Source organism: Panonychus citri, unplaced genomic scaffold (assembly GCF_014898815.1).
Source record: "Panonychus citri isolate SS breed McGregor unplaced genomic scaffold, ASM1489881v1 Contig00139, whole genome shotgun sequence".
Taxonomy (NCBI): domain Eukaryota; kingdom Metazoa; phylum Arthropoda; class Arachnida; order Trombidiformes; family Tetranychidae; genus Panonychus; species Panonychus citri.
In genome coordinates this window covers 3075728-3098299 of record NW_026515544.1, presented here as the reverse complement: position 1 = coordinate 3098299, position 22572 = coordinate 3075728, and the positions used below count along the sequence as shown (strand labels likewise).

The 22572-nt window shown below is 30.9% G+C and overlaps 7 protein-coding genes across 11 annotated transcripts; 4 read left to right on the top strand and 3 right to left on the bottom strand.

Moving 5' to 3' along the window:
* Positions 1 to 152: 152 nt before the first annotated feature.
* On the top strand, positions 153 to 3081 carry LOC128394077 (acid phosphatase type 7-like). Of its 2 annotated transcripts, XM_053354327.1 has the most exons (10): positions 153 to 724; positions 859 to 1156; positions 1229 to 1423; positions 1481 to 1663; positions 1736 to 1761; positions 1825 to 1922; positions 1998 to 2307; positions 2377 to 2571; positions 2637 to 2774; positions 2854 to 3081. In XM_053354327.1, the coding sequence occupies exons 2-10, from the start codon at positions 1033 to 1035 to the stop codon at positions 2938 to 2940; spliced, it is 1356 nt and encodes a 451-aa protein (XP_053210302.1). In that variant the 5' UTR covers positions 153 to 724; positions 859 to 1032; the 3' UTR covers positions 2941 to 3081. The 2 variants fall into 2 exon arrangements, with proteins under 2 accessions (XP_053210302.1, XP_053210301.1); XM_053354326.1 differs by having other exon boundaries at positions 153 to 1156.
* Positions 3082 to 3686: 605 nt separating this feature from the next.
* Positions 3687 to 5582, bottom strand: LOC128394076 (uncharacterized). The gene is made up of 3 exons (XM_053354325.1): positions 4923 to 5582; positions 4706 to 4858; positions 3687 to 4647 (listed from the first exon to the last, which is right to left on the bottom strand). Exons 1-3 carry the CDS (start codon positions 5320 to 5322, stop codon positions 3734 to 3736), a joined length of 1467 nt encoding a protein of 488 aa, XP_053210300.1. The 5' UTR covers positions 5323 to 5582; the 3' UTR covers positions 3687 to 3733.
* An 833-nt stretch (positions 5583 to 6415) lies between these two features.
* LOC128394078 (acid phosphatase type 7-like) lies at positions 6416 to 8571 on the top strand. Its single transcript, XM_053354328.1, has 9 exons — positions 6416 to 6744; positions 6808 to 7002; positions 7082 to 7264; positions 7331 to 7356; positions 7419 to 7516; positions 7585 to 7900; positions 7963 to 8163; positions 8222 to 8359; positions 8426 to 8571. Exons 1-9 carry the CDS (start codon positions 6618 to 6620, stop codon positions 8495 to 8497), a joined length of 1356 nt encoding a protein of 451 aa, XP_053210303.1. The 5' UTR covers positions 6416 to 6617; the 3' UTR covers positions 8498 to 8571.
* On the bottom strand, positions 8572 to 13023 carry LOC128394086 (calponin-3-like). Of its 2 annotated transcripts, XM_053354335.1 has the most exons (6): positions 12812 to 13020; positions 12361 to 12539; positions 12095 to 12161; positions 10167 to 10271; positions 9750 to 9782; positions 8572 to 9038 (listed from the first exon to the last, which is right to left on the bottom strand). In XM_053354335.1, the coding sequence occupies exons 1-6, from the start codon at positions 12860 to 12862 to the stop codon at positions 8850 to 8852; spliced, it is 624 nt and encodes a 207-aa protein (XP_053210310.1). In that variant the 5' UTR covers positions 12863 to 13020; the 3' UTR covers positions 8572 to 8849. The 2 variants fall into 2 exon arrangements, with proteins under 2 accessions (XP_053210310.1, XP_053210312.1); XM_053354337.1 differs by lacking the exon at positions 10167 to 10271 and having other exon boundaries at positions 12812 to 13023.
* A 139-nt stretch (positions 13024 to 13162) lies between these two features.
* LOC128394087 (lipopolysaccharide-induced tumor necrosis factor-alpha factor homolog) lies at positions 13163 to 17109 on the top strand. 3 transcript variants are annotated; one of them, XM_053354339.1, is made up of 3 exons: positions 13163 to 13401; positions 14997 to 15326; positions 15974 to 17109. In XM_053354339.1, exons 2-3 carry the CDS (start codon positions 15047 to 15049, stop codon positions 16243 to 16245), a joined length of 552 nt encoding a protein of 183 aa, XP_053210314.1. In that variant the 5' UTR covers positions 13163 to 13401; positions 14997 to 15046; the 3' UTR covers positions 16246 to 17109. The 3 variants fall into 3 exon arrangements, with proteins under 3 accessions (XP_053210314.1, XP_053210315.1, XP_053210313.1); XM_053354340.1 differs by lacking the exon at positions 13163 to 13401 and adding an exon at positions 14504 to 14715 and having other exon boundaries at positions 14990 to 15326; XM_053354338.1 differs by lacking the exon at positions 13163 to 13401 and adding an exon at positions 14505 to 14715.
* Positions 17013 to 19083, bottom strand: LOC128394081 (regucalcin-like). The gene is made up of 4 exons (XM_053354331.1): positions 18945 to 19083; positions 17617 to 18309; positions 17414 to 17560; positions 17013 to 17358 (listed from the first exon to the last, which is right to left on the bottom strand). The coding sequence occupies exons 2-4, from the start codon at positions 18185 to 18187 to the stop codon at positions 17144 to 17146; spliced, it is 933 nt and encodes a 310-aa protein (XP_053210306.1). The 5' UTR covers positions 18188 to 18309; positions 18945 to 19083; the 3' UTR covers positions 17013 to 17143.
* Positions 19084 to 19162: 79 nt separating this feature from the next.
* On the top strand, positions 19163 to 21434 carry LOC128394091 (lipopolysaccharide-induced tumor necrosis factor-alpha factor homolog). Its single transcript, XM_053354345.1, has 2 exons — positions 19163 to 19455; positions 20827 to 21434. The coding sequence occupies exons 1-2, from the start codon at positions 19257 to 19259 to the stop codon at positions 21072 to 21074; spliced, it is 447 nt and encodes a 148-aa protein (XP_053210320.1). The 5' UTR covers positions 19163 to 19256; the 3' UTR covers positions 21075 to 21434.
* Positions 21435 to 22572: the final 1138 nt, after the last annotated feature.

The window sequence follows — 22572 nt, the reverse complement described above, 5'->3', positions numbered from 1 at the left end:
TTACGCATAAAGAACAACCTGCTTGGCAGATACCAAATTTCGGCGCCACATTTGTATCTTTTCACACAGTTTCTTTTTCTCTCTTTTAATTGTCTCCGTTTGGAGAATAGAATTTTAATTTATTCTTTTCTCCATCAACGAGTAACATTCAAAGTCTCATCTTAGCTTCTAGGGTTTTCCCTCAGGTTCTGGTGAAGGGTTAGGGTCCTTTTCGTTTTTGTCTTTGTTTTGGTTTCTGTCGGTTTTCGGGTTTAGTTTGTTTTGTTGTTGTTGTTGGTTTTGTTTTTCTTGTTTTTCTTGTTGAGTATGTGACAATTTTTGACACTTTCACTTGATGTTTCATGTCCTGTGGGTTTTATTAGTTGTCATCTGTTTTACATCCGATGTTTAGTTTATGGTCAACTTTTTGTGTTACTTTTGTTTGAAATTGTTTCATTTTTAACTTGTGTTTGGTTATTTCAAATTTGTGTTTTTCTTTCTCATGGATTAACTGGATTAACTTTCTTTTGTTAATTAACAAGTGACAATTGAAGAGAACTCACCTTATTAAAGATTTAATTGATTTCATATCGATCCAAAAGTAAACAAATCGGATTCTCCAAAAACAAACAAAGAATCATATGTTTTAATCACGTGATTAGAAAACAACTTAGCTCATTTTTAATTGTTACCTGAAATTAAAAAATCGTCTCTTTAATTGTTCACATTTTTTAATAACTTTCAAGTAAGTAATTAGTTGAAACCATTGATCTATTAATAAGTGAAATCAAATCGCGTGAGAAATAAAACCCAATTACTATTGTTTTCTAATCTTTTTTTGATAACAATTTTATTGTTGCGGTAATTTGATCTAATTAGAAAATTAATCATTTGACCAATGATATAGTTATCGATTAACACCCAACCCAATATAAAACCAAGAGACAATTAATCAGTATCAATTAATTGACATTGAGATCTTACAAGTAACCACGACTCAAGGAGATATAACATTAAATTCAGTGATTTTCAAGTGATCAGTTAATTGTGAAAATGGTGACAAATTTTGTTAATTGTTTTCTGATTTTAAATCTTCTCAATGGATTTGTAAATGGTAATTTTGAACAAGAACGAGTTTTGAGTCAACAACCCGAACAAGTTCATCTTTCACTTGGAAGTGAGTATTGTTTTCTTCAGCAATTAAGAATCTTCTCAGACAATTAACTGATCAATCATCTTCCATTCTCAGGTAATCCAAGTGAAATGATCGTTACATGGACAACTTTTGATTCCATTGGAAAACCAGTAGTTGAATATGGAACCAAGAAACTTGATCTACTTTCAACAGGATCTTCAAGTAAATTTGTCGACGGCGGATCTGAACGGAGGTCAATGTTAATTCATCGGGTACTCCTCACGAATCTAGTACCTGGACAAACTTATAGTAAGATGATTATTCTTGAAAATTGTTTATTCTGATTGTCTAATTGTGTCCATTTAGTGTATCATGTTGGAAGTGAATTCGGTTGGAGTCCTATTTTTTGGTTCGCTGCGGTGAAAAATGGTTCCGATTGGAGTCCAAGGTTAGCGGTTTTCGGTGACCTTGGTAACGAAAATGCTAAAACTTTACCGCGATTACAAGAAGACGCTCAAAGTGGAGCTTTTGATGCTATTCTTCATGTTGGTGCGTTCAAATAGATTCTTAACTCGTTACACAATTAACTAATTCATTATTTTGATCTTCCTTCATCAACAGGTGACTTTGCCTACAATCTAGACACTGTAAGTATTTAGCTTGACCCATTTGATTATCTTTTTAGTTGCTTGATCGTTTTCGTTAATCAGGATAATGCTCGTGTAGGTGATCAATTCATGCGACAAATTGAACCGATAGCCGCTTACGTCCCATATATGACTGCCGTTGGAAATCACGAACAAGCTTAGTAAGTGTTGTAATTTTATTCCAAAGTTTTTTTAATTTCTATTATTAATTGATCTTTTTATTATCTTATTCTCAGTAACTTTTCAAATTACGTTAATCGTTTCTCAATGATGGACAGTAAAAGTGGACAAATCAACAATCTCTTTTACAGTTATGATATTGGTCCAGCTCATTTTATCACTTTTTCCACTGAATTTTATTTCTTCACTAATTATGGTCAAAGTCAATTGTTCACTCAATACGAATGGCTTGAAAAAGATTTAATTGAAGCCACTAAGCCAGAGAACCGCGCACAAAGACCTTGGATAATTACCCTTGGACATCGAGCCATGTACTGTAACTTACACTTCGAAAATTACACCGAATGTTTAAATCGAGATACAAACGTAATTTATTATCCCTCTTCATAAATAATAGTTGATTTTAATTCTATTTCAATTGTTCTCTCTGATTAGTTCCGAAAAGGCGACAGCAACTTCCCTGGACTTGAGGATCTCTTTTACAAATACGGTGTTGATTTAGAGATTTGGGCTCACGAACATCTTTACGAACGATTATGGCCAATCTACGATCAAAAGGTTTACAATGGAAGTACTTCCGAGCCTTATACCAACCCAGGGGCACCCGTTCATGTCACTACAGGATCAGCTGTAAGTCTTAATTGGTCAACTTGAATCGAGATTAAACTAATCAAGATTAATCCATTTTCTTACAGGGATGTTACGAAGGGATCGAATACAATGTATTAGAACAAGCTGATTGGAGTGCACTTCGTATCTACGATTATGGTTTCTCAATTATAACAATCAACAACTCGACTCATTTGACATTCGAACAATTATCTGCTGAAAAGGTTCAATTTCTTTAATTTTCTCATATACATTCTCTTTTTAATTAATCACTAATCTTCCATTCAATTACTATTTCCACAGAATCACAAAGTCGTCGATAGATTTACAATAATTAAGGACAATCATGGACCATATCCAACTCGAAACACCACTAAATCCTCAAATTAAATTTGAATCGACAATTAGTTTGAAAAGTTAATTAATGATTCAGATTCTTAATTTACTTCATTAATTATCAGCCAATTACAAAAGGCAACTAATTACAGTAAAATAAAAGGTATATAATAAACTATGAATTACTGGTTATAATTGTTTCCATTGATTTGATTTGCTCATAAATGAGTTTCTCTAATTAGTCAATTGTCTCAATGAACAAAGTAAAAATCTTATCAGTTTAATTGTTCATCAATCACAACATAATCAATTTGTGTTTATTTGTTGGTTCGTTATTGGGTTGATGATGGAAAATTCAAATGATTAGGTGATAACTTTTTTTCTAATCAATAGAAAACATAAATTGAATCAATCATATTCTGTCCTGAAAGACTTGAAGACCCAACGAGTTGAGATTATGAATTGAACGAAACTCTATCGATAAATTAATATAACAATCGACAAACAGATTAACGATTATCTTTATGATTAACTAATTAGAAACAGTAATTTGGCTGCGAATCGTTTCTAATCAAATGATTGGCAACAATTAACTTTACCCAGTCAATTGTTTCCAATCTAATTGTTTATTGGAAAATTCATCCTTCAATGGTAATAAACTTCAATAGATTATCAAAAAAAAAGAAATGATTTTCAATAACAATTATGATTAATTTCAACCCATTAATTGGTTATAAAACTATCAATAAACGTCAATTAATCGGTAATCAAGTTACCTAATAATTTACTTTTTGGTTAAATTGTGGTAAACTAATCTAGTTTATTGTTTTCTGTTGATTGTGATAATTTAATTGTTGTTATTAAAATCATCTTCATCAAGAAGAATACATTTACCTTGATCATCATTTGGTTTGATTTTCCATTGAGATCGTTTGAATAATGATGCAAAGAAAACACTAATTGGATATAATTGGATGCAAGCAATTAAGATCATGATGGTTCCAGGGGCAGAGTCAATGGTCAGACTAAACACCGAAGTGTATAAAAGGGTAAACCCAAGGGTACCATAGCTTTCGAGGGCAATGGACAACGTGAATACTTGAGCCGTTTCAGTTGGATCAACAATCGTGGTCACAAGTGACCTAACGGCTGAGGCTGGTAGACGATTGAAGGAACCGGTTAAAAAGCCAATAATGTAACCGGGAACAATCAAGATGATGCCACGAATAAGGAAAAATGATAACATCGAAAGCGATCCAATAATACCAATGATCGAATCAGAGAGACCTAATAATGATCTGAAAAACGAAGGTGCTAATGAGGTCATAAATGAAGGTACTAAAGTGACCAGGGAAAATATTGAAGTGTATTGATCTTCCGTTAGTCCATAGACACGCTGAGCAAATTGGTAGGCGATTCCGTCTTCACCCAAAATTGATGAGACACTAATCGCTCCTGAAGTGAGTAACAGGATTAACCATAATCTCCCATGATTGGGTCGTTTTTTCATGAAAATATTCACAAATTGCTTCAATCTTGATAATAAGAAAACGTCTTTAATCACATCAATGAAATTTGTAGATTTTTTCTCATCCTCAGTTTCCGGAATATGATCAAGTTTCACCGTAGATGCATAGATCAAACCGATAATCTGACTAATTAATCCTAAGATGAAAACACCAATGTAGTTTTTGGGCTGACCCTTGATCCAAGGATTACTGTCAAGGATAAAGCCTCCTGCATAAGTGCCACTTGAAAGAGCTATAAAAGACGACGAAATAATTAATCCAATGGATTAACATTAAACAGTTGAACTCACAAATTTGAACAAGAAACTCAATAATTGCAAATCTAATGATTACTAAATTGCTTGGAGTTGACCAGGAAACGTAAGTATAAGCAGCGCTGTAAACCATTCCCACTCCTCCGGTCAAAGCTAACGGTACATAAGACAATAAAATGTACCAATAATCTGAAAGAATCTACAATTAGTCAACTGTTAATTATTACTATTATTATGAAATAGTTGTACTCACGAATTGTGTAAAAATATGAATTAATCAACAAGATAATCATCGTACAACAAGCAGACCCTAAGGGCAAGGTGATCATCAGTCTAATATAATTTGGATAATTACCCAACCAATAACCAAGAAAAACTGATAAAATCAACGCTGGTCCATTAAGAATAACGAATTGATAATTTTTGAATAGATTTGCAGTTCTTAAAATTAATTTAGTTGAACTTTCATTGTAATGAGATTTGGTTAAAGCTGAACAATAATCATGATCACGATTAAGTTGATTAAGACACATTTTATCCTCCATTAGTTGGGTCACTGTTACTCCTTGGATCACATAACCAAAGGTAAATAACATGATAATCAAATCAATTTTCATCAATTTGATAAAATCAACGATTGAAACACGACCCATGGTTAATTAATATCCAAGAATAATATAAGAAAATCAATTGATCGTTGATTCAAATTAATCAAACAAAAAGAACGTCACATTTGATTAATTTAAGAACAATTTTCATCGGGTCGAAGTAAAAAAAAACTTTCATGAGAACAAGTAAATCAGATGAATTGAATTCTCCTAATTCTTACTAATGGAAGTTTCCGTTTCTTCAGAATTAATTGTGAATATGATCAATATTGATCATTTGAATTTCTACCAACCTTTAGTATCTAATCACTGAACTCCCTATGGATTAATTCATCGAGGGCGTCAGATTTTGTTCTGAAAAAACACATGATTTATTCAAGAGATTTTTCAATTCTCATGTGAAAGATTAAAATAGTTAATTGTACAATTTACAATCGACAAATCGAAAATAGTTTTCAGCATTTTCAATCAAAGTGAACACTCGATGCCGATCATTGTAATCGGTTTACTGGATTAACAAATATTAATAGTAATAACTAATAGATTAAAATTCAAATGAAAAATTAATCCTTTACTCCCTTAAATACATAGAGGAAGATAAACAAATGAAGTATTTTTTTAGTTAATTAACTCATATTGCAAATTTTCTTCTTCATTTAATTGGTCAAGTTTGTCCTTTTTCATAATTTACGATTCTCTGACTTGCAAATCGCCATTCAGAGTGTTCGGGATTAAAGAGCCCATCAAAAGGACCTTGAGAATTGACCAGCACGTGTTATTCAGATTGCATAAAAGTAAATTTCTCAACCAAGTAGTTTCGTTAAAATCCCGATTCGAAATTGTCTCAAATGATTATCCCACCTCTGTATTTGATTGATATTTAAACACAAAGATTATCAACAGAAGATTATCATCACTGCTTGATTAATTTCTGTTAATTGTTTAAAATTATAAACAATTGAACTTTCTACCTGTGATTGCTGATTGCTGATCAACAAGCGCTAAATAAAAGTTGATTTTCAGAATTTAAAAAATAACCAAAAGTTTTTGTCTCTACTATTTTTATTAATGATTGGTTAATTTTTCAATCTAATAAATCACCATTAGTTAATCAAATGTATTGGCAGTACAATCATCGATTATTGATTAAAATGTAACATGTTTTAATCCTAACAATCAACCTCACCCTTTAATCTAATCTAGATTAGAAAAGTTAATTTTTTCCTTCATTCCTTGTACATGTAAATTGTGATTGTTTGATTAACTTTTTTTTACAATAAAAAGATCATAATTTCCACCAATTATCAAATTATTAGCTCGAGAAGAGTCAAAGTATCAGGATGAATTGTTACATTGTTACGTGTTTATTGTTTCTCTCAATTGTTAACACAATTGGCAATGTTCATGGTGGACTGTTCAAATCTCGAGTTCGAACTCAACCTGAACAAATTCATTTGTCACTAGGAAGTAAGTAATTGGTTTCATAATTGGAATATTAATTTTCTCAAAACTTTTAATTTCTCATCTCAGGTAATCCAAGTGAAATGACGGTTACATGGACAACTTTTGATAGAACTGACCAGTCGATTGTTGGTTATGGAAAGAGAAAAATTGAAGAATCGGTTAGTGGATATTCGAGTAAATTCACCGATGGAGGGTTCGAAAGACGATCAATGTACATTCACCGAGCTACGATGACAAACTTAGAACCAGGAGAAACCTATGGTTGGTTTTTGTACTTTTTCTTTTAATATCTTTCATTTCTGACAATTGATCATCTCTTTTAATTTAACTGGTCAATTAGTTTATCGAGTTGGTAGTGATCTTGGTTGGTCTCCAATTTTCTGGTTCAAAGCGATTAAAAATGGTTCCGATTGGAGTCCAAGGTTAGCGGTTTATGGTGACCTGGGTAATGATAACTCTAAATCTTTGCCTCGATTACAAGAAGATGCTCAAAGTGGACGATTTGATGCAATTCATCATAACGGTGAGTTGATAAATTGTGATTATCTAATTAGTTTCTAATAATCATCATGATCTCTCATCTTATCAGGTGATTTTGCTTACGACTTGCATTCGGTAAATCTGACATTTGACTCGTAATTAAACGAATTGTGATTGATCGTTTTCTATTTTTTCAGGATAATGCTCGAATCGGTGATGAATTCATGAGACAAATTGAACCAATCGCTGCTTATGTACCCTATCAAACTTCAGTTGGGAATCACGAACAAGCTTAGTAAGTGTTAATAAATTGATTATTTCGATGGACCAACTGAATTGTTTTCGTTTTTTTCTTCTTTTTAGTAACTTTTCAAATTATGTTAACCGTTTCTCAATGGTGGACACTCAAAGTGGACAGATAAACAATCACTTCTACAGTTACAATCTTGGTCCAGCTCACATAATCAGTTTCTCGACAGAATTTTATTTCTTCATTCAATATGGATTGGGTCAAATGTTCACACAATTCGAATGGTTAGAAGCGGATCTAATTGAGGCCAATAAGCCAGAAAACCGTGAACAAAGACCTTGGATAATTACTTTAGGCCACAGACCGATGTATTGTAATACAGATGGTTTATTGTCAATTTTAGATGATTGTAGACAGCGAGAATCGGTGGTAAGTTGATTGTTGATCATTGATCGTAATTCTATTAGTAACAATTGTTATTCTTCAATTAGGTTCGTAAAGGTCTTCCTATTTTCCATCTTCTCGGACTTGAGGATCTCTTTTACAAATATGGTGTCGATTTAGAGATTTGGGCTCACGAACATCTTTACGAACGATTATGGCCAATCTACGATCAAAAGGTTTACAACGGAAGTACTTCCGAGCCTTATACCAACCCAGGGGCACCCGTTCATGTCACCACAGGATCAGCGGTAAATAGATCTGTTTATTTTCGTTTGACGATTCAAGTTAATTGTTCTGAGTTTACAGGGCTGTCCTGAAGGCATCGATCCATTTGTTTCCCATCCAGCTGATTGGAGTGCCGTTCGAATCTCTGATTATGGCTTCTCAGTGATGACCATTCACAATAAGACTCATCTAACATATCAACAATTATCTGCTGACAAGGTTAGTTTAATTGTTACAAGTATTTTTGTTTTCGACAATTAACTAATCAAACTTATTCTTCAATAGAATCATTCAATTGTTGACCAATTTACAATAGTCAAGGATAAACATGGGCCTTACAGGCATGTGATCAACTAAATTGTTAATGATTATGTTTCATGTGAAACTTAATTTTACCTTTTATTGGACAATTAAATTAGTTTAATTATCAATTTAATTTTGTTTTTAATTTCTCTAAAGAGAAAATAATTTTATTTCTTCTAACGATAACAATGTATGAAAGAGTAACATTTTTCCAGCTTGGGCAGACTTAATTGTGATTGTTTTTGGTTGATTGTCAATGGGTAAGCAGAAAATTAAGTTAATTTGAAACCAATGGAAAAAAAAGACACTTGGAAAGCAAGAAGAAAACACAGATTTATGAATTATATCATTTAATCATCGACGGCATGAAGATTTTCAATTTGATTTCATTTGAATGATCCAATGATTAACCAGGGATAATTTGTCTCGATGCTCCATAAGGAGTCATTTTGGCCTGAGATGCTCCGCTATTTGATCCCGATTGCAGGCCAATCATGGCTCGGCCTTTTTTCAATGTTTCTTCATCAAATTCACGTTTGTTTTCATCAGAAGTTTTGATTCCAATCACTGGTCCTTGATAACCCTTTTTCTGAGCCTAAAGAGATGAATAAATCGTTAATTCAGTTTTTAATTATAAATTAATAGCTAAGAAACGATTGACTAGGTAACAATTAAGTTAATCATATTCACTGTCAACTTTGAGTGGAAATAAATTTAACTGATTAGTTTGATTGACGTTTCATGGAGCAAGTATTGTATTACTATAAGAAATGGATTAAATTATATAAATTGTAAAACTAAACATCAAATTGTTCACTATGTTAACTCCAGTTGAATAATTGTTGAACTTTATTCTTGATTGTTGTTGTGATTATATCAATAATTGTTAACACTCCCTTGTCAACATAATAATAACCATTGGGAAAAACCAAACAAAGGTTGATATTATGTAAAACTAATCAGACTTAATCATGGTTTGTATCATATATTTTTTGAATGATGTAACCAATCAAAATTTAATATTCGATTACAATGATTAAGTTTAACCATGTAACCTGTTTCTATTACCAGAATTTATGCACCTCGGATAAATTTACTCACAAGTAAATGGCTGATTTAGTTGTTTCAGATATTACAATTAAATTATTGGACAATTTATTTCTATTAATAGTTCAACTATCGGGCCTCAAACATTAATCAAAATTTTAATGCAATGAAACTAATTGTTACCAAACAAAAGTATTTCAAGGAAAACAGGATAAGTCTAATTTATTTAATCAATCTTATTAATTGTGGTTTTACTTACCAGGCCTCCAAGTGAATGTAAACAATTAACAACCTAATTAAAAATAAGAAAATTAATTTATATTAATAATTATTAATAAAAACAATATTTACATCGTCAAGATGAAATTCATTATAATTAACTAGCTATTTATGGTAAAAAAAAGTCTTGATTGTTGTTAATTTAGTTCAAAGCTGTTAATTCAATGCTAATTGAAACAACAACCTGTTACTAGTTAATAACCAAATTAGTTAATTGATCAACAAAGACATTTAGATGGTTACGATTGATTTGTTGATTATGATTTAATGCTAAATTGAGAAGAGGAAAAGTGATTACGTTTTTCTATCTTTCTTTCAAAATCATAATCTTTCTTTATAATACATGTATAATGTTACTTGATTGTTGGTTAATTGCGATGATTAACTGTCAACTTACCATATAAAGGTTTTTACGTTCATACAAATCATTTACTTGAAAGAGATCATGATTTCGTAGACCATAAGCTTCACATGCTTTAAGGAAAAGCTCAATGTTTTCCCTCTGATGGAAAGAAAATGGTGAAAATTTTAATTGTTAGTGTTAATGTAAACAATGAGTTAATTGTGATAAGGGAGAAACAACAATCAAGTGAAAATTAATTATTGAAAAACAAACGAGAAATAAATAAATTCATTTCGATTCATTTATCTATCGTCGTTCTTGATGTTGTCTATTTAGTAGTTTGATTGTTCAACTTTTTTTCTGCTTAATCATTACAATTTATCAACTTCAAGGTATTAACAATCAAAATAGAGCCTTCATATCAATTTGTTTATCTAGTAGAATCAGTAAATTGTTAATGTTCAAAATTAAAGGTAGGGTTAAAATTTTATGGTTAGTGGCTGATTTTTCAAAGGTTAGGCACTGATTGTCATTTGGATGAAGTCAAATAACAATTTACTTTGTATCATCATGATTTAGGATGATTACAATGTTGATTAATCAAATGTATTTAGTATCAATGGGTTGGAAAATCCTTGAAAATTGCCTTTTAAATTATGTACTCTCAAGGTTTTCTCAGGCCACTTTGAGATCGCCTTTATCGTTATTAAGGTGATCTCATCAATTTTTATTCAATGAGAGAAAAAAACATTGAACTGATGATAACTATTAAAATTGCTTATTCTTTAAAATCAATTTGGGAAATAACAATTAGGACTCTAGAGAGAGAGAAAGAGAGAGAGAGAGAAAGAAGGAATATTTCAAGATGAATCAATATGTTGATAATATTGAATGAAATTGAGCTTAATTTCCGGTGATTATGGGAAAAGTGATTTTCTAGCTAATTGTTTTTCTTGTACATTGTATTAATATAAAGTGGTACAATTTACCAAAGGATAATTAGGTTTCTGATCAATGTTTTCATCATTAATGATTTGAAATAATCGTAAACTTAACAAAGTAAATGATTAAAATCGTCTTTTTAATTCTCTCTCGTCATCATCATTAAAAAACATTGTTCATTATTTTTGTGCAATCTAAATGATCATTGATAAGTTTCAAGGGCGACCTAGTCTATGGAAACCTTTGTTTTTTTTTCATGATTTACTAATTACGAGGCAAAAAATACATTGGAAAGGAAACATGGTTATAAGAAGAGTTAAAACTAACTAATTAACAATTAACAGTTACAATCATAAATCATTAGCGTCAGAAACTTGTCAAGAATAGACTCTCAATCTAAATAAATGGACTGAACTTACATGTATAAAAATAAAGAGTCTATGATAATATAATTATCGTTTAAATTTGATTTCAAACGATAATCATGAATTTCTGTTAACAATTGTGATGATAAATGGCGAAAAGAACATGATACAAAGTCGAAACAAAGTCAATCTCTCATAATTAAACTGTAATCTGAGTGAGTAATTAGGAAAAATTATAAATATAAATTGTGTGTTAATTGAAGAGATAAAATCCATAAATATTAACAGTGAATGAAACTTTTTGTATAATAATGGGATTGGATAGAGGGAGAGAGAAAGTGTTACAATAATCTTAATTGAACACAATTGATTGTGGTGAACACAATCAGTGGATCGAAAATTGTCCCCATTAAGAGAAAGAGAAAAAAAGTCATTTGATGAAGTGTTGAGATTAATTAATCAACCAGTAATCATCAAATTAAGAGAAAGAAAAATAAACAAGACAAATTGTCAAGTTAATCATTACTCTAAATGTTTTTGATTAACTTTGTCAATAAAAGTAAATATCTGACAGGTTGATTGGTGTGTTTCTCCCTTATGGTTATCAAATATGGTAAATATTACAGATGATGATCAAGGTTGTGGTGGGAGAGATGAGGATAAGGTGACACTCACCTCTTTAAATGGAGTTTTCATCTTATTAACCTTTCCTATTGAACCGGGAGCCAAACCATTGATTAAACTATAAGATGACAATTAAGGAAAGGGAAACAAAAAGACAAACATAAGTAATTAGATCATATGATGACACTTGGAAAATTGAGGTGAATATTGAATGAAAAAAAGGGGATGACAAGTAATTTTATCCACATGATTTCATCAGAAATGTATTTTGAAAAGAAATCAAACCAAAGGTAATCACAATTTATCAATAGACTTACTTGCACAAAGCTATACCGTCCTTGAGAGCCTCAGCAAATTCAAATTGATCCTTAATTCCTGTTGAGTTATCATTGTTATTATTGTCATCATTGTTGTTTAAATTAAATGACGTATTTGTTACAGCTTGAACCCAATTAAGAGCCTGATTAGCCAATTCAATATCAAATTTTGCTTGGGACTAGAAAGAAAAAGAAAAAGAAAATTGAAAAGAGAAAAGAAAAAAAAAATGTAAATAGAATAGAATATTCAATGGAAATGGAAAAAAAATGTTCCATCCAAGTGACAATGTTCCACATAAATAAATCATCTCAAAATGAGAATGAGAAGAAAATTAGCCATGAAAACACTTGAACAATTAGAAGAATATGTAGATGACACAATTAAATAATTGAAAGAAAAATAGAATCACAATTAACCAAACAATTAGGATGGAAAGAGAAATCAACAAACCTTAAGTAAAAGCTCACGACTCAGTCCATAAGCAGGTCCTTGGAAGGCCATCTTGTTGTCTCCTCAATGGATTAAACAATTAATAGATTCAATTAACAATTAACAAGCTGAAGATGAACAGAAAACAATTAAAGAGAATCAACAAGAATCACAAAGAATTGAAATTTTGACTAATGTCAATTACGATTAACAATCAAGTAACTTTAATCTGCTTATCAAAATGAGTTTTATACTTTTCCATTTAATGGAACCGCCTCTTTCCCTCCAGTTCCTTTCGGTGAAATATTCTCTCTCTTTTCTTCTCTGTCTATTTTAACTCTTCCCTCTCTTTGTTTTGGTCGTTTGATTTTCACACGATTGTTTTTATTTCTAATTGTTGATATTTGTTGGTGTTAATTGTTTCACGATTTTTGTGCCATTTTCAAGTGATTTCATTGATTCTCACATATTTTTAAATAAATTCTGATCTAATCCCATGTTCATGATGAATAATTGAGGGGAAAAGAATAGAGAAACAAAGAGAAAGAAGATTCCAATGGATTGAAATACTCTCAAGGTAGATTATGGATTATGTGTTAATCTTTGCTAAGGTAAGTGTTTGTTGTTTTATTGTTTCTCTCACCCATTGACTTCTGTAAATAACATAGGTTATTAATAATTATGTTGCTATTAATTAGTAATTAACTTTTAATCTTTGATTATTTTTATGTGTGTGAGAAAATATTAAAAGAGAATAGAATAAAAAAAATTTTCTATTCTCTTTGGTATCAAGATGACTTGTTCTCCATTTTGGATTATTGTTATTCTAATTTTCTTTCGTAAGTTTAGTGACTAATCTTAATACTTTTCCAACTTCAATCATCTTAAGATTTGATTGAACAATTAAGATGTTCTGATTTCTGAGTGATTAAAAAATTTTCCATGATCAGTTAGATTTAATGATTAAATTTTAATCAAATTGATTTCATTCATTTGAGGTAATTGTTGTTTGCTTCTTGCTCATTCAATTTCTGAAGATTGATTAATTAAATTGTTCGGCAATCATCTTTCACTGTTATTATTTGTATTATTTAATTAATACAAATTTAATTGGATTAACAAAAATTTTCCTTAAAATTTTCAATCTACAATAACAATCAATCAACAGAATAGTTTTGTTTATATTTTTAAATCAAATGATAAACAGAAATTGTTTCAATCAACATGATTGTTAATTGTTATTCCTATACGAATCTTAGAATGAAAAATCATTAAGACAATTAGATTAATTGTCAATCCTCACAGTTGTAGGTGTTAACATGTTGATCATTTTAATCAATTTTTCTTTCCAATCTTAACTTTACGTAATTAACTTGATTTCCTTAGTTAATCATCTTCCTCTTCTCTAGGGAAATCCAGTTAAATAATTTCTAAATACTTTTGATTAACATGTTAAGTTATTTCTCTCAGACGTCATTTACTCTCTCATCTAAGATAAGATTCTCTGAATTGTTAATCAACAATCGTTGAATCGACGACGTTGATTCACAATTAATCGTAATTAGTTGTAATCACTCTCAATAGATGGAGTTTAATGTACTTGAGTTTTATTTCTTCAACTAAATGTAACACTTTTTATCCAATCAAAATCAGTAGAATATTTTCCTTGGACTCTGATTGGCTGAAAAAGAGCAGAAAATAGTTTGTTTATCATTTTCCAAGAAATTTTTTCTCTTCAATGAAACAGAAACTCAAATTCGTAGTAGTACTAATTAGATTCGATTAACGGTAATTACTGTTTCAAGTTTTTTTTTAATTTTCGACTGGGTAAATCCAATTCATTATAAATTTACTGTCCCAATCGATTAACTGTGTTGTCACAATTAAGTGGAAAGTTTCAAATCTTGTTCATCTTGTGTTTTTCTGTAAGTAGAAATTTTTATATCTCTTTGTCTTTTCTTTGTTCCTCTCTACTTTCTCTCTCAATTAATCAATGTGGTTATTAACCTTAAGAGTTTCTTTTGTTTACATTTGGGTCAATCTTAGTCTTGTTTGGATTCATAATTAGTAATCGTTTTCTCAGATTTTCTTCTTTGAACATTTTCTCTCAAAATTTGTTGAAAATTTTCCATTTCAATTAATATTTTGTTACTTCACTAACCATTAATCATTTATTGTTATTTTGGTCTTTTTTCCTTGTTCTTAGTGACCAAGTCTCTGTAACCAGTTTCCATTTAACTTGTTCTGCCATTCAGAATGGGCAAAGATAAAAAACCTCCAGAGTATGCAGACGATTCATCTGATCGTCCACCGCCATATAATCCATATTACGACCAGGCCGGTGGGGCCAGCGGAGTTGCACCACCACCACCGCCAACAGGATTTAATCCACCTCCTTCTCATCTTAATCAACCTCCACCAGCATATCAACCTGGTCCTGATTTTATTAAAGCTCAAGGTCCACCAATTCCACAACAACCTGATCGATTATTATCTCAACAATCTGGTATTCCGACACATGCCCGACCCGCCACAGGTAAATATATCAATCGTTTTCAATTACATTTATTTACTTTTAACTTTCGGTGTATCCGATTTCATTTCTGTCTATTCCTTTAACCAATTATTGATTATCCATCAAGTGTTACATTTCAGTTAACATAATCTTCATGATCAATGAAGTTACTACTACAATTGTGTATTTTTGGTTTATAATAGTTTCGTCGATCCATCATTTTTACCTACAACTTAATTCTGATCTCTCAATACACATTTTATGCGTCATCATAATTGATTTTTATTACTCTGTTGATTAGTTTATTCATTTATTAACCTTTTCCAACTCCCCCTTCTGAAAACGATGATTATCTCTCTTACAAAACAACTAAATACTATCAGATATACAATTCTATAATTACTGTTTAATTGTTTAATCATATCGTTTTGTGAGTCACAATAAACAATAATAAGATAACTTTTGTAATTGAAACCCTGTACATTTTTGATTTCTATCGACTCTTCCAATACCATCTAATCACTACATTCTTAATTAGTAATTTTAAAAGTAATTGAGCTGTTTAGTTAATGCTCATGCTAATTACTTTTTACGATACAAAAGTTCAAGGTTTTTCGTTTCTGATTTTATTGTGATTGTATTAATTTTTCTTATTTTTTTCTCGTTAGCAACAACAGTGACCAATGTTCAAATCCACATCAGTGACGAATTTGGACCCTACGCTCAACATGCCGTTTGTCCAAAATGTCGGGAATATGTCGTAACCAAGACTAAATCTGTCACTGGAGCATTAACTTGGCTTTCTTGTATTGGCCTTTTTATGCTTGGTTGTGATTTTGGCTGTTGTCTAGTTCCATGTTGTGTTGATTCGTGTCGAGATGTTCAGCACAAATGTCCAAACTGTGGATGTCGTATTGGAAAATACAAGAGACTCTGTTAACCGTTACAACTATTGATATTCATAAGTTTCGAAGCAAAGATTTATAAACAAACAACTAAAGCTTCGAAGATATCAATGCTAAAACTGAGCTGTTATATTAACCATTTTTCAGTAAACAAAAAATCTTAGGCTAAAGACAAATGTACATGGATATGTGATATCTCGGCCTGATAAGTCATCATCTCAAAACAACATCATTTACATTGACTTGGAATTCCTGGAAATTTTCATCGTCCACAATTTCATCATCTCAAATTCAACTATACCCTGAAGGCATCACTATTATGCTCATTATTTACTTTTCTCTCTCTCCCATTTCTTTAGAATTTTTCTCCTGAATACTTCAACTGTCTCAAGGTTATGATAATAATTATTTGCTATTTGCTATGGAGACCTGGTAACTCTATCATTTTGTTTAACGCAGTTCTGCTATTAAGAGTCGCTTCCATGATTGAATAACCAATTTCAACCTTTTTCCTTTCTAAGAAAATGAAAACCAAGTGGAAGTGAAATTTTTGCCTGCCTCCCCGTTGAATGTTTACCCTTGATTATTCCAAGTATTCGATTCATTCAACCAATCACGGATACGCATTTGAGTACTGTTTTCACCTGAAGGAGATCGACCTTTCAATTTCCACGTTCAGGAAACTTACTTCTTACCGAAAAGACATTATAAATTGTTACTAATTAATCTTGCTTTAAAATGAATGGTTTAGAGAGAAATACATCTAGTCTGATGTGAATGAATTTTTGTATTGTTGAGCATCTTAGTGCCAATCGATGATTCTAATCATCAATTTTATTTTAAAAGTGACCATTTATTGAAATGTAAATAAAGTCTTGAATGACAAAAATTACTTTTAATCGATATTCGGCCATCTTGTTAAACACCAACCCATCATTGAAATTTAAATGATTGATTGACTGATCCACGGATATTTTCTTGGTCAAATGTGACCTTAAAAACAGCACCAGCATCCGGTTCACCGAGGAGTTGATCAGCTGAAGCCCCATGAGTAGCTGATGTCACAAAAAGTGTCCTGAAATCATTTCCTCCCCATGTAGCCGATGTGGTCTTACTTGAAGGAGTCTCAACGATACCAAGAACTTTTCCTGGTTATAAAGATGAAAGTTATAATTATCTACAATTTAATCAACCAACGATTACCTGTTTCTGGATCAAATCGAGTCACTTTTTTGCCATTAAATGAAGCGACCCAAAGTTTATCATGTAAATCAATCGTCATACCATCGGGAACTTCATTGTCAACGAAACTAGACAATAGTTTGTAGTCAACACAAACTTTACGATTACCTATGAGAAAGATTAATTAACAATAGCGATCAAAAAATGATACGAAATTAACTCACTTATGTCTCCCGTTTGAAGATCATAATCATAAGCCCAAACTTGACGTTCAACTGAGTCAATGTAATAAAAGGTTCGATTATCACTTGACCAGGCCAATCCATTGGAAATCGTTACATTGTCTTGTTTCAAAGATATCTGACCATCGCAATCAAGAGTATAAAGGTTACCAAGACCACGAGCGAATTGACCTGGTTTCCGTTCCCAGTTCATTGTACCAAACCAAAGTCTACCTTTAGGGTCACATTTACCGTCATTGATTCGAGTGTCTCTTCCTGAGTCAACCGATCCAATTGGTTCTAGTTTTTTCGTTGACAAATCTAATTTAACAAGCGATTGATTTTGACTGATGATAAACTTATTTTCTTGACCTTCTATCGGCACAATCAACGAAAGTCCAGAATCAAAGTTGAAACACTCAAATGATCCCGTTTTCGTATCGAGCCAATAACATTCACCTTTAATTATATCGACATGATATAAACGATCAGTTAATTCATCATAATGTGGACCCTCACCAAGATCAAGAGTATAAGGTGAGATACGATTGAGTTTAAATCTTAAATCACTCATGTTGATAGTAACAATTAAAAGTACACAAAGTCAAAAGTTACCAGTTAAAGTTAATTGTTGGCTAAGACTTAATGTTTTCTGAGTGTGAAAACCAATCTACAATATCAGCGATAATCAGAAAACTGAAACAAGGAAAGTAAATTAATAATAAATTATTATCATGAAACGTAATCAACACAATTAAGATTCACCAATGAAATGATTGGAGGGGAAAGTCTCCAAGGGAAATAATTGATTGAACAATTTAAGGTTCAACGTTTATTGATTAATTGCTTCAATCAGTTGATTGTTCAGTTGATAAATTCAATGCATCTGGTTGTTCAATCAATCAAAAAAAAAATTAATTGTTTCAATCAATTGTTTTCAAGAAAACTTAATGATAAACGTTGTCTAATTGTTGATTTACTTTAATGAATTTGTTAGTTCACAGAGTTTATTAAATATTAAACAATTTAACTATTAAATTATCAATGATTAAATCATTGACTTTCACAATTTTCAACTGATTTGTCCTTTCAGATAACAATTTAACAAAAAGGTTATCATTGATTAATTTTAATACTGATAAACAGTTAACCTGATTAACCCCATTGATAAAATACCCGAAATAGTTAAAAGCGTATTAGTTAAAGTAAATCAATAAGATCAATTAAGTTAATTGTCCAAGATAAGATTTAACTAAATCAACAAGTTGGAATCAGAGGAAAACAAGTAAACGAACAAAAAAATTAAGAGTAATTGAAAAAGAAATAAAAACCTTTAATCACTGGATCAATTTGACCAACTAATTGTTGTATAAATGTCGAAAAAAGGTTCACTTAAATTGATTAGATAAAAATCATTCGTTAATTAATTAACTGATCAACTTTTTTTCAAGAGAAAAACATATGATCACTTGTTGCACTTTCTTTCCACTAGATGGCGTTCAAATCGACGAATTACTTTAAACTTTTTGTCTTTTTAATTCAATTTCAGTTCATGTTCATTAGTCATAGTTAATTGTTGGCTCGGTTTTGTAATTTTCTTTCATTTTTAATTTTCGACATTTTTTTTGTTTTCATCAACAACTATGGACTCTAAATTTGGTTATCCAGATCTTTCACCTTCTGCCCCATCACCACAATACCAACAATTACCTCCTCCACCACCTTATTCAAGTGCGGAAAATTATTCAGTTCAAGCTTCACCTTATCCTGGTGGTCCATCTCAATCTCAGCCACCTTCTTATCCTCCTCCACCACCCGGTATGGCCTCATCGCCAATGTTAGGTAAGTTTGTCATCTTCTTACCGAGAGCAAGAAGATTAAACCTCAGGCCTAATCTAAAAATATGTCACATTGTTGTCTTGCTGAGTTTTGTATCAAATGAGAATGAAATATATTCTTTTTTTTTAAAAGAATAGAATTTCTGTTTTTTTCCTTTTTCTTCTTTCTCTTTCTCACATATTCTTAATCTCAATGACTTGAACATCAGATTAATGATTATGGATTAAAACCTGTAACATGGTGACTAAAAGAGAATAGAATTAAAAACTGTGAGAATAGAAATTCTCTTTTTCATCCCTTTCTTTCCTTCTCGCAACACAATTAGAAACATTTTCTTTTTTGGTAGTGACTCATATGTCAGACATTTTTTACTTTCCTTTTCTTTCCTCAAATCATAAACTGGTTCCATTCTTTTCTCTCTTTTTTCACCAACACTCACCATCAGCTACCAACTAACACTCATCTTGAAAAAGAAATGAAATCTACTAAACAGTTCACCTTAAACTCTTTCAACATTAATCAACTACAATTAACCTTGTTTTTCGTTTTTGTATATTCTTTTTAATTGTTGTTACACTCTCGCAGTTGATTGTTTCTCTTTCTTTCCTTTCATTTTTTGACTGTTTACTTATTTTTCTATGACGTATATTATTTAATGTTAGTTAATCGTATTTATTATCAGTATATTGTAATTAGTCAGAATAGATTAAAACCTGTCAATTGTGATTACCCTGTAAAGTTGCAATTAACGCTTGAAATTTCTTAATTGTATAAACATTTTTTTCTGTTCCATTCAAATTAATAACCAACACAGTTAAAATGTTAATCAAGCTCATTAACTCTTATGCTGGTTGTTGATTGTTACAATTCACTTTCTCTATTTATCACTTTGTTTATTATTTTAACATTCCCAATGTTTATTATTGTTTTAAAATTAGCTTTCTCATTTAGAGGAATTAATTTGTTTTCCTCATTGGGCATTCGACGAAATCGGAAATGAAACATTCTAATTCCTGAACCAAATTGAACTTCTCCATAAGATTTATTTCCTTCAGTTTTGTATAGATTTTTCCTTTTCTGATATTTTGATTGTTTTCATCATCATCATTATTATTCACCATCATCGTGATCATGCTGAATCACATGATGAACACTTTTACTCAATTAATGTTAATCGATTGGCTGGAGATGAGATTTACTGTCTCTAAAATATCAATCAAGGTTGAATGGTTTCTCGCAATTAAATTTAATCGTGCCTCGAATCACATTACTATCATCTGAGTCTTTAATTGCTCAATATTTACCAGAATAATGTAACTCCTCTTCATGATTATCTAATTTATCTTATTGATTTATCTTTCCTTTTTTTAATAGTTACCGTTGGTCCAGCAGGTTTCGGTGCGTATCCTCAAAATATGCTCTGTCCATCATGTAATCAAACTGTCATCACCACGACTAACCACAAAGCCGGTATTTTGACCTGGTTGGCATCGGCTGGTTGTTGTCTTATCGGTTGTTTCCTTGGTTGTTGTCTTATCCCTTGTTGTACTGATTTCACTCGAGATGTTGAACATTCGTGCTCGAAATGCGGTAGAAAACTTGGTTTACATCGACGAATCTAATTAATGATTTTGGATCATGGAAGATACAAGAAAAAAACTTATCATATCGAACATAATTGAATAATTACAATCAATCGGAATGTGATTATCAAACATGCACAAAAAACAGATTGATTTTCATTATTTGTGATAAAATTAATTTTGATTGTTAAAAGATTAATTTTACCATCAAAATTTACTATGTCGTCCATCTTATTGTATTACATTAGTGTAATTAATTTTTTAACCAATTTACAATAGTCAAGGATAAACATGGACCTTACAGGCATGTGATCGACTAAATTGTTAATGATTATGTTTCTTGTGAAACTTAATTTTACCTTTTATTGGACAATTAAATTAGTTTAATTATCAATTTAATTTTGTTTTTAATTTCTCTAAAGAGAAAATAATTTTATTTCTTCTAACGATAACAATGTATGAAAGAGTAACATTTTTCCAGCTTGGGCAGACTTAATTGTGATTGTTTTTGGTTGATTGTCAATGGGTAAGCAGAAAATTAAGTTAATTTGAAACCAATGGAAAAAAAAGACACTTGGAAAGCAAGAAGAAAACACAGATTTATGAATTATATCATTTAATCATCGACGGCATGAAGATTTTCAATTTGATTTCATTTGAATGATCCAATGATTAACCAGGGATAATTTGTCTCGATGCTCCATAAGGAGTCATTTTGGCCTGAGATGCTCCGCTATTTGATCCCGATTGAAGGCCAATCATGGCTCGGCCTTTTTTCAATGTTTCTTCATCAAATTCACGTTTGTTTTCATCAGAAGTTTTGATTCCAATCACTGGTCCTTGATAACCCTTTTTCTGAGCCTAAAGAGATGAATAAATCGTTAATTCAGTTTTTAATAATAAATTAATAGCTAAGAAACGATTGACTAGGTAACAATTAAGTTAATCATATTCACTGTCAACTCTTGAGTGGAAATAAATTTAACTGATTAGTTTGATTGACGTTTCATGGAGCAAGTATTGTACTATAAGAAATGGATTAAATTATATAAATTGTAAAACTAAACATCAAATTGTTCACTATGTTAACTCCAGTTGAATAATTGTTGAACTTTATTCTTGATTGTTGTTGTGATTATATCAATAATTGTTAACACTCCCTTGTCAACATAATAATAACCATTGGGAAAAACCAAACAAAGGTTGATATTATGTAAAACTAATCAGACTTAATCATGGTTTGTATCATATATTTTTTGAATGATGTAAGCAATCAAAATTTAATATTCGATTACAATGATGACCGGAATAATGTATCCTGACTCTACCAACATATCACCTATTCATCTCGAAAAGGCGCAATTCAAGTCAAAAAATGTAATCAACTGTAATCACTCTCAATAGATGGAGTTAAATGTACTTGAGTTTTATTTCTTCAACTAAATGTAACACTTTTTATCCAATCAAAATCAGTAGAATATTTTCCTTGGACTCTGATTGGCTGAAAAAGAGCAGAAAATAGTTTGTTTACCATTTT

Excerpts from the sequence above, each read along its gene's own strand:
- LOC128394081 (XM_053354331.1), bottom strand. The coding sequence starts at position 18,187 with ATGAGTGATTTAAGATTTAAACTCAATCGTATCTCACCTTATACTCTT. Across the intron at positions 17,561-17,616 it reads TCTTCAAACGGGAGACATAA|GTAATCGTAAAGTTTGTGTT; the intron begins GTGAGTTAATTT and ends TCTTTCTCATAG. Across the intron at positions 17,359-17,413 it reads TCGATTTGATCCAGAAACAG|GAAAAGTTCTTGGTATCGTT; the intron begins GTAATCGTTGGT and ends CTTTATAACCAG.
- LOC128394077 (XM_053354327.1), top strand. The coding sequence starts at position 1,033 with ATGGTGACAAATTTTGTTAATTGTTTTCTGATTTTAAATCTTCTCAAT. Across the intron at positions 1,157-1,228 it reads AGTTCATCTTTCACTTGGAA|GTAATCCAAGTGAAATGATC; the intron begins GTGAGTATTGTT and ends TTCCATTCTCAG. Across the intron at positions 1,762-1,824 it reads TTGCCTACAATCTAGACACT|GATAATGCTCGTGTAGGTGA; the intron begins GTAAGTATTTAG and ends TTCGTTAATCAG.
- LOC128394091 (XM_053354345.1), top strand. The coding sequence starts at position 19,257 with ATGGACTCTAAATTTGGTTATCCAGATCTTTCACCTTCTGCCCCATCA. Across the intron at positions 19,456-20,826 it reads GGCCTCATCGCCAATGTTAG|TTACCGTTGGTCCAGCAGGT; the intron begins GTAAGTTTGTCA and ends TTTTTTTAATAG.
- LOC128394076 (XM_053354325.1), bottom strand. The coding sequence starts at position 5,322 with ATGGGTCGTGTTTCAATCGTTGATTTTATCAAATTGATGAAAATTGAT. Across the intron at positions 4,859-4,922 it reads TTCATATTTTTACACAATTC|ATTATTGGTACATTTTATTG; the intron begins GTGAGTACAACT and ends AGATTCTTTCAG. Across the intron at positions 4,648-4,705 it reads TGAGTTTCTTGTTCAAATTT|CTCTTTCAAGTGGCACTTAT; the intron begins GTGAGTTCAACT and ends CGTCTTTTATAG.
- LOC128394087 (XM_053354339.1), top strand. The coding sequence starts at position 15,047 with ATGGGCAAAGATAAAAAACCTCCAGAGTATGCAGACGATTCATCTGAT. Across the intron at positions 15,327-15,973 it reads ACATGCCCGACCCGCCACAG|CAACAACAGTGACCAATGTT; the intron begins GTAAATATATCA and ends TTTTCTCGTTAG.
- LOC128394078 (XM_053354328.1), top strand. The coding sequence starts at position 6,618 with ATGAATTGTTACATTGTTACGTGTTTATTGTTTCTCTCAATTGTTAAC. Across the intron at positions 7,357-7,418 it reads TTGCTTACGACTTGCATTCG|GATAATGCTCGAATCGGTGA; the intron begins GTAAATCTGACA and ends CTATTTTTTCAG. Across the intron at positions 7,517-7,584 it reads GGGAATCACGAACAAGCTTA|TAACTTTTCAAATTATGTTA; the intron begins GTAAGTGTTAAT and ends TCTTCTTTTTAG.
- LOC128394086 (XM_053354335.1), bottom strand. The coding sequence starts at position 12,862 with ATGGCCTTCCAAGGACCTGCTTATGGACTGAGTCGTGAGCTTTTACTT. Across the intron at positions 12,540-12,811 it reads GTCGTGAGCTTTTACTTAAG|TCCCAAGCAAAATTTGATAT; the intron begins GTTTGTTGATTT and ends TTTTCTTTCTAG. Across the intron at positions 9,039-9,749 it reads TACATTCACTTGGAGGCCTG|GCTCAGAAAAAGGGTTATCA; the intron begins GTAAGTAAAACC and ends TCATCTCTTTAG.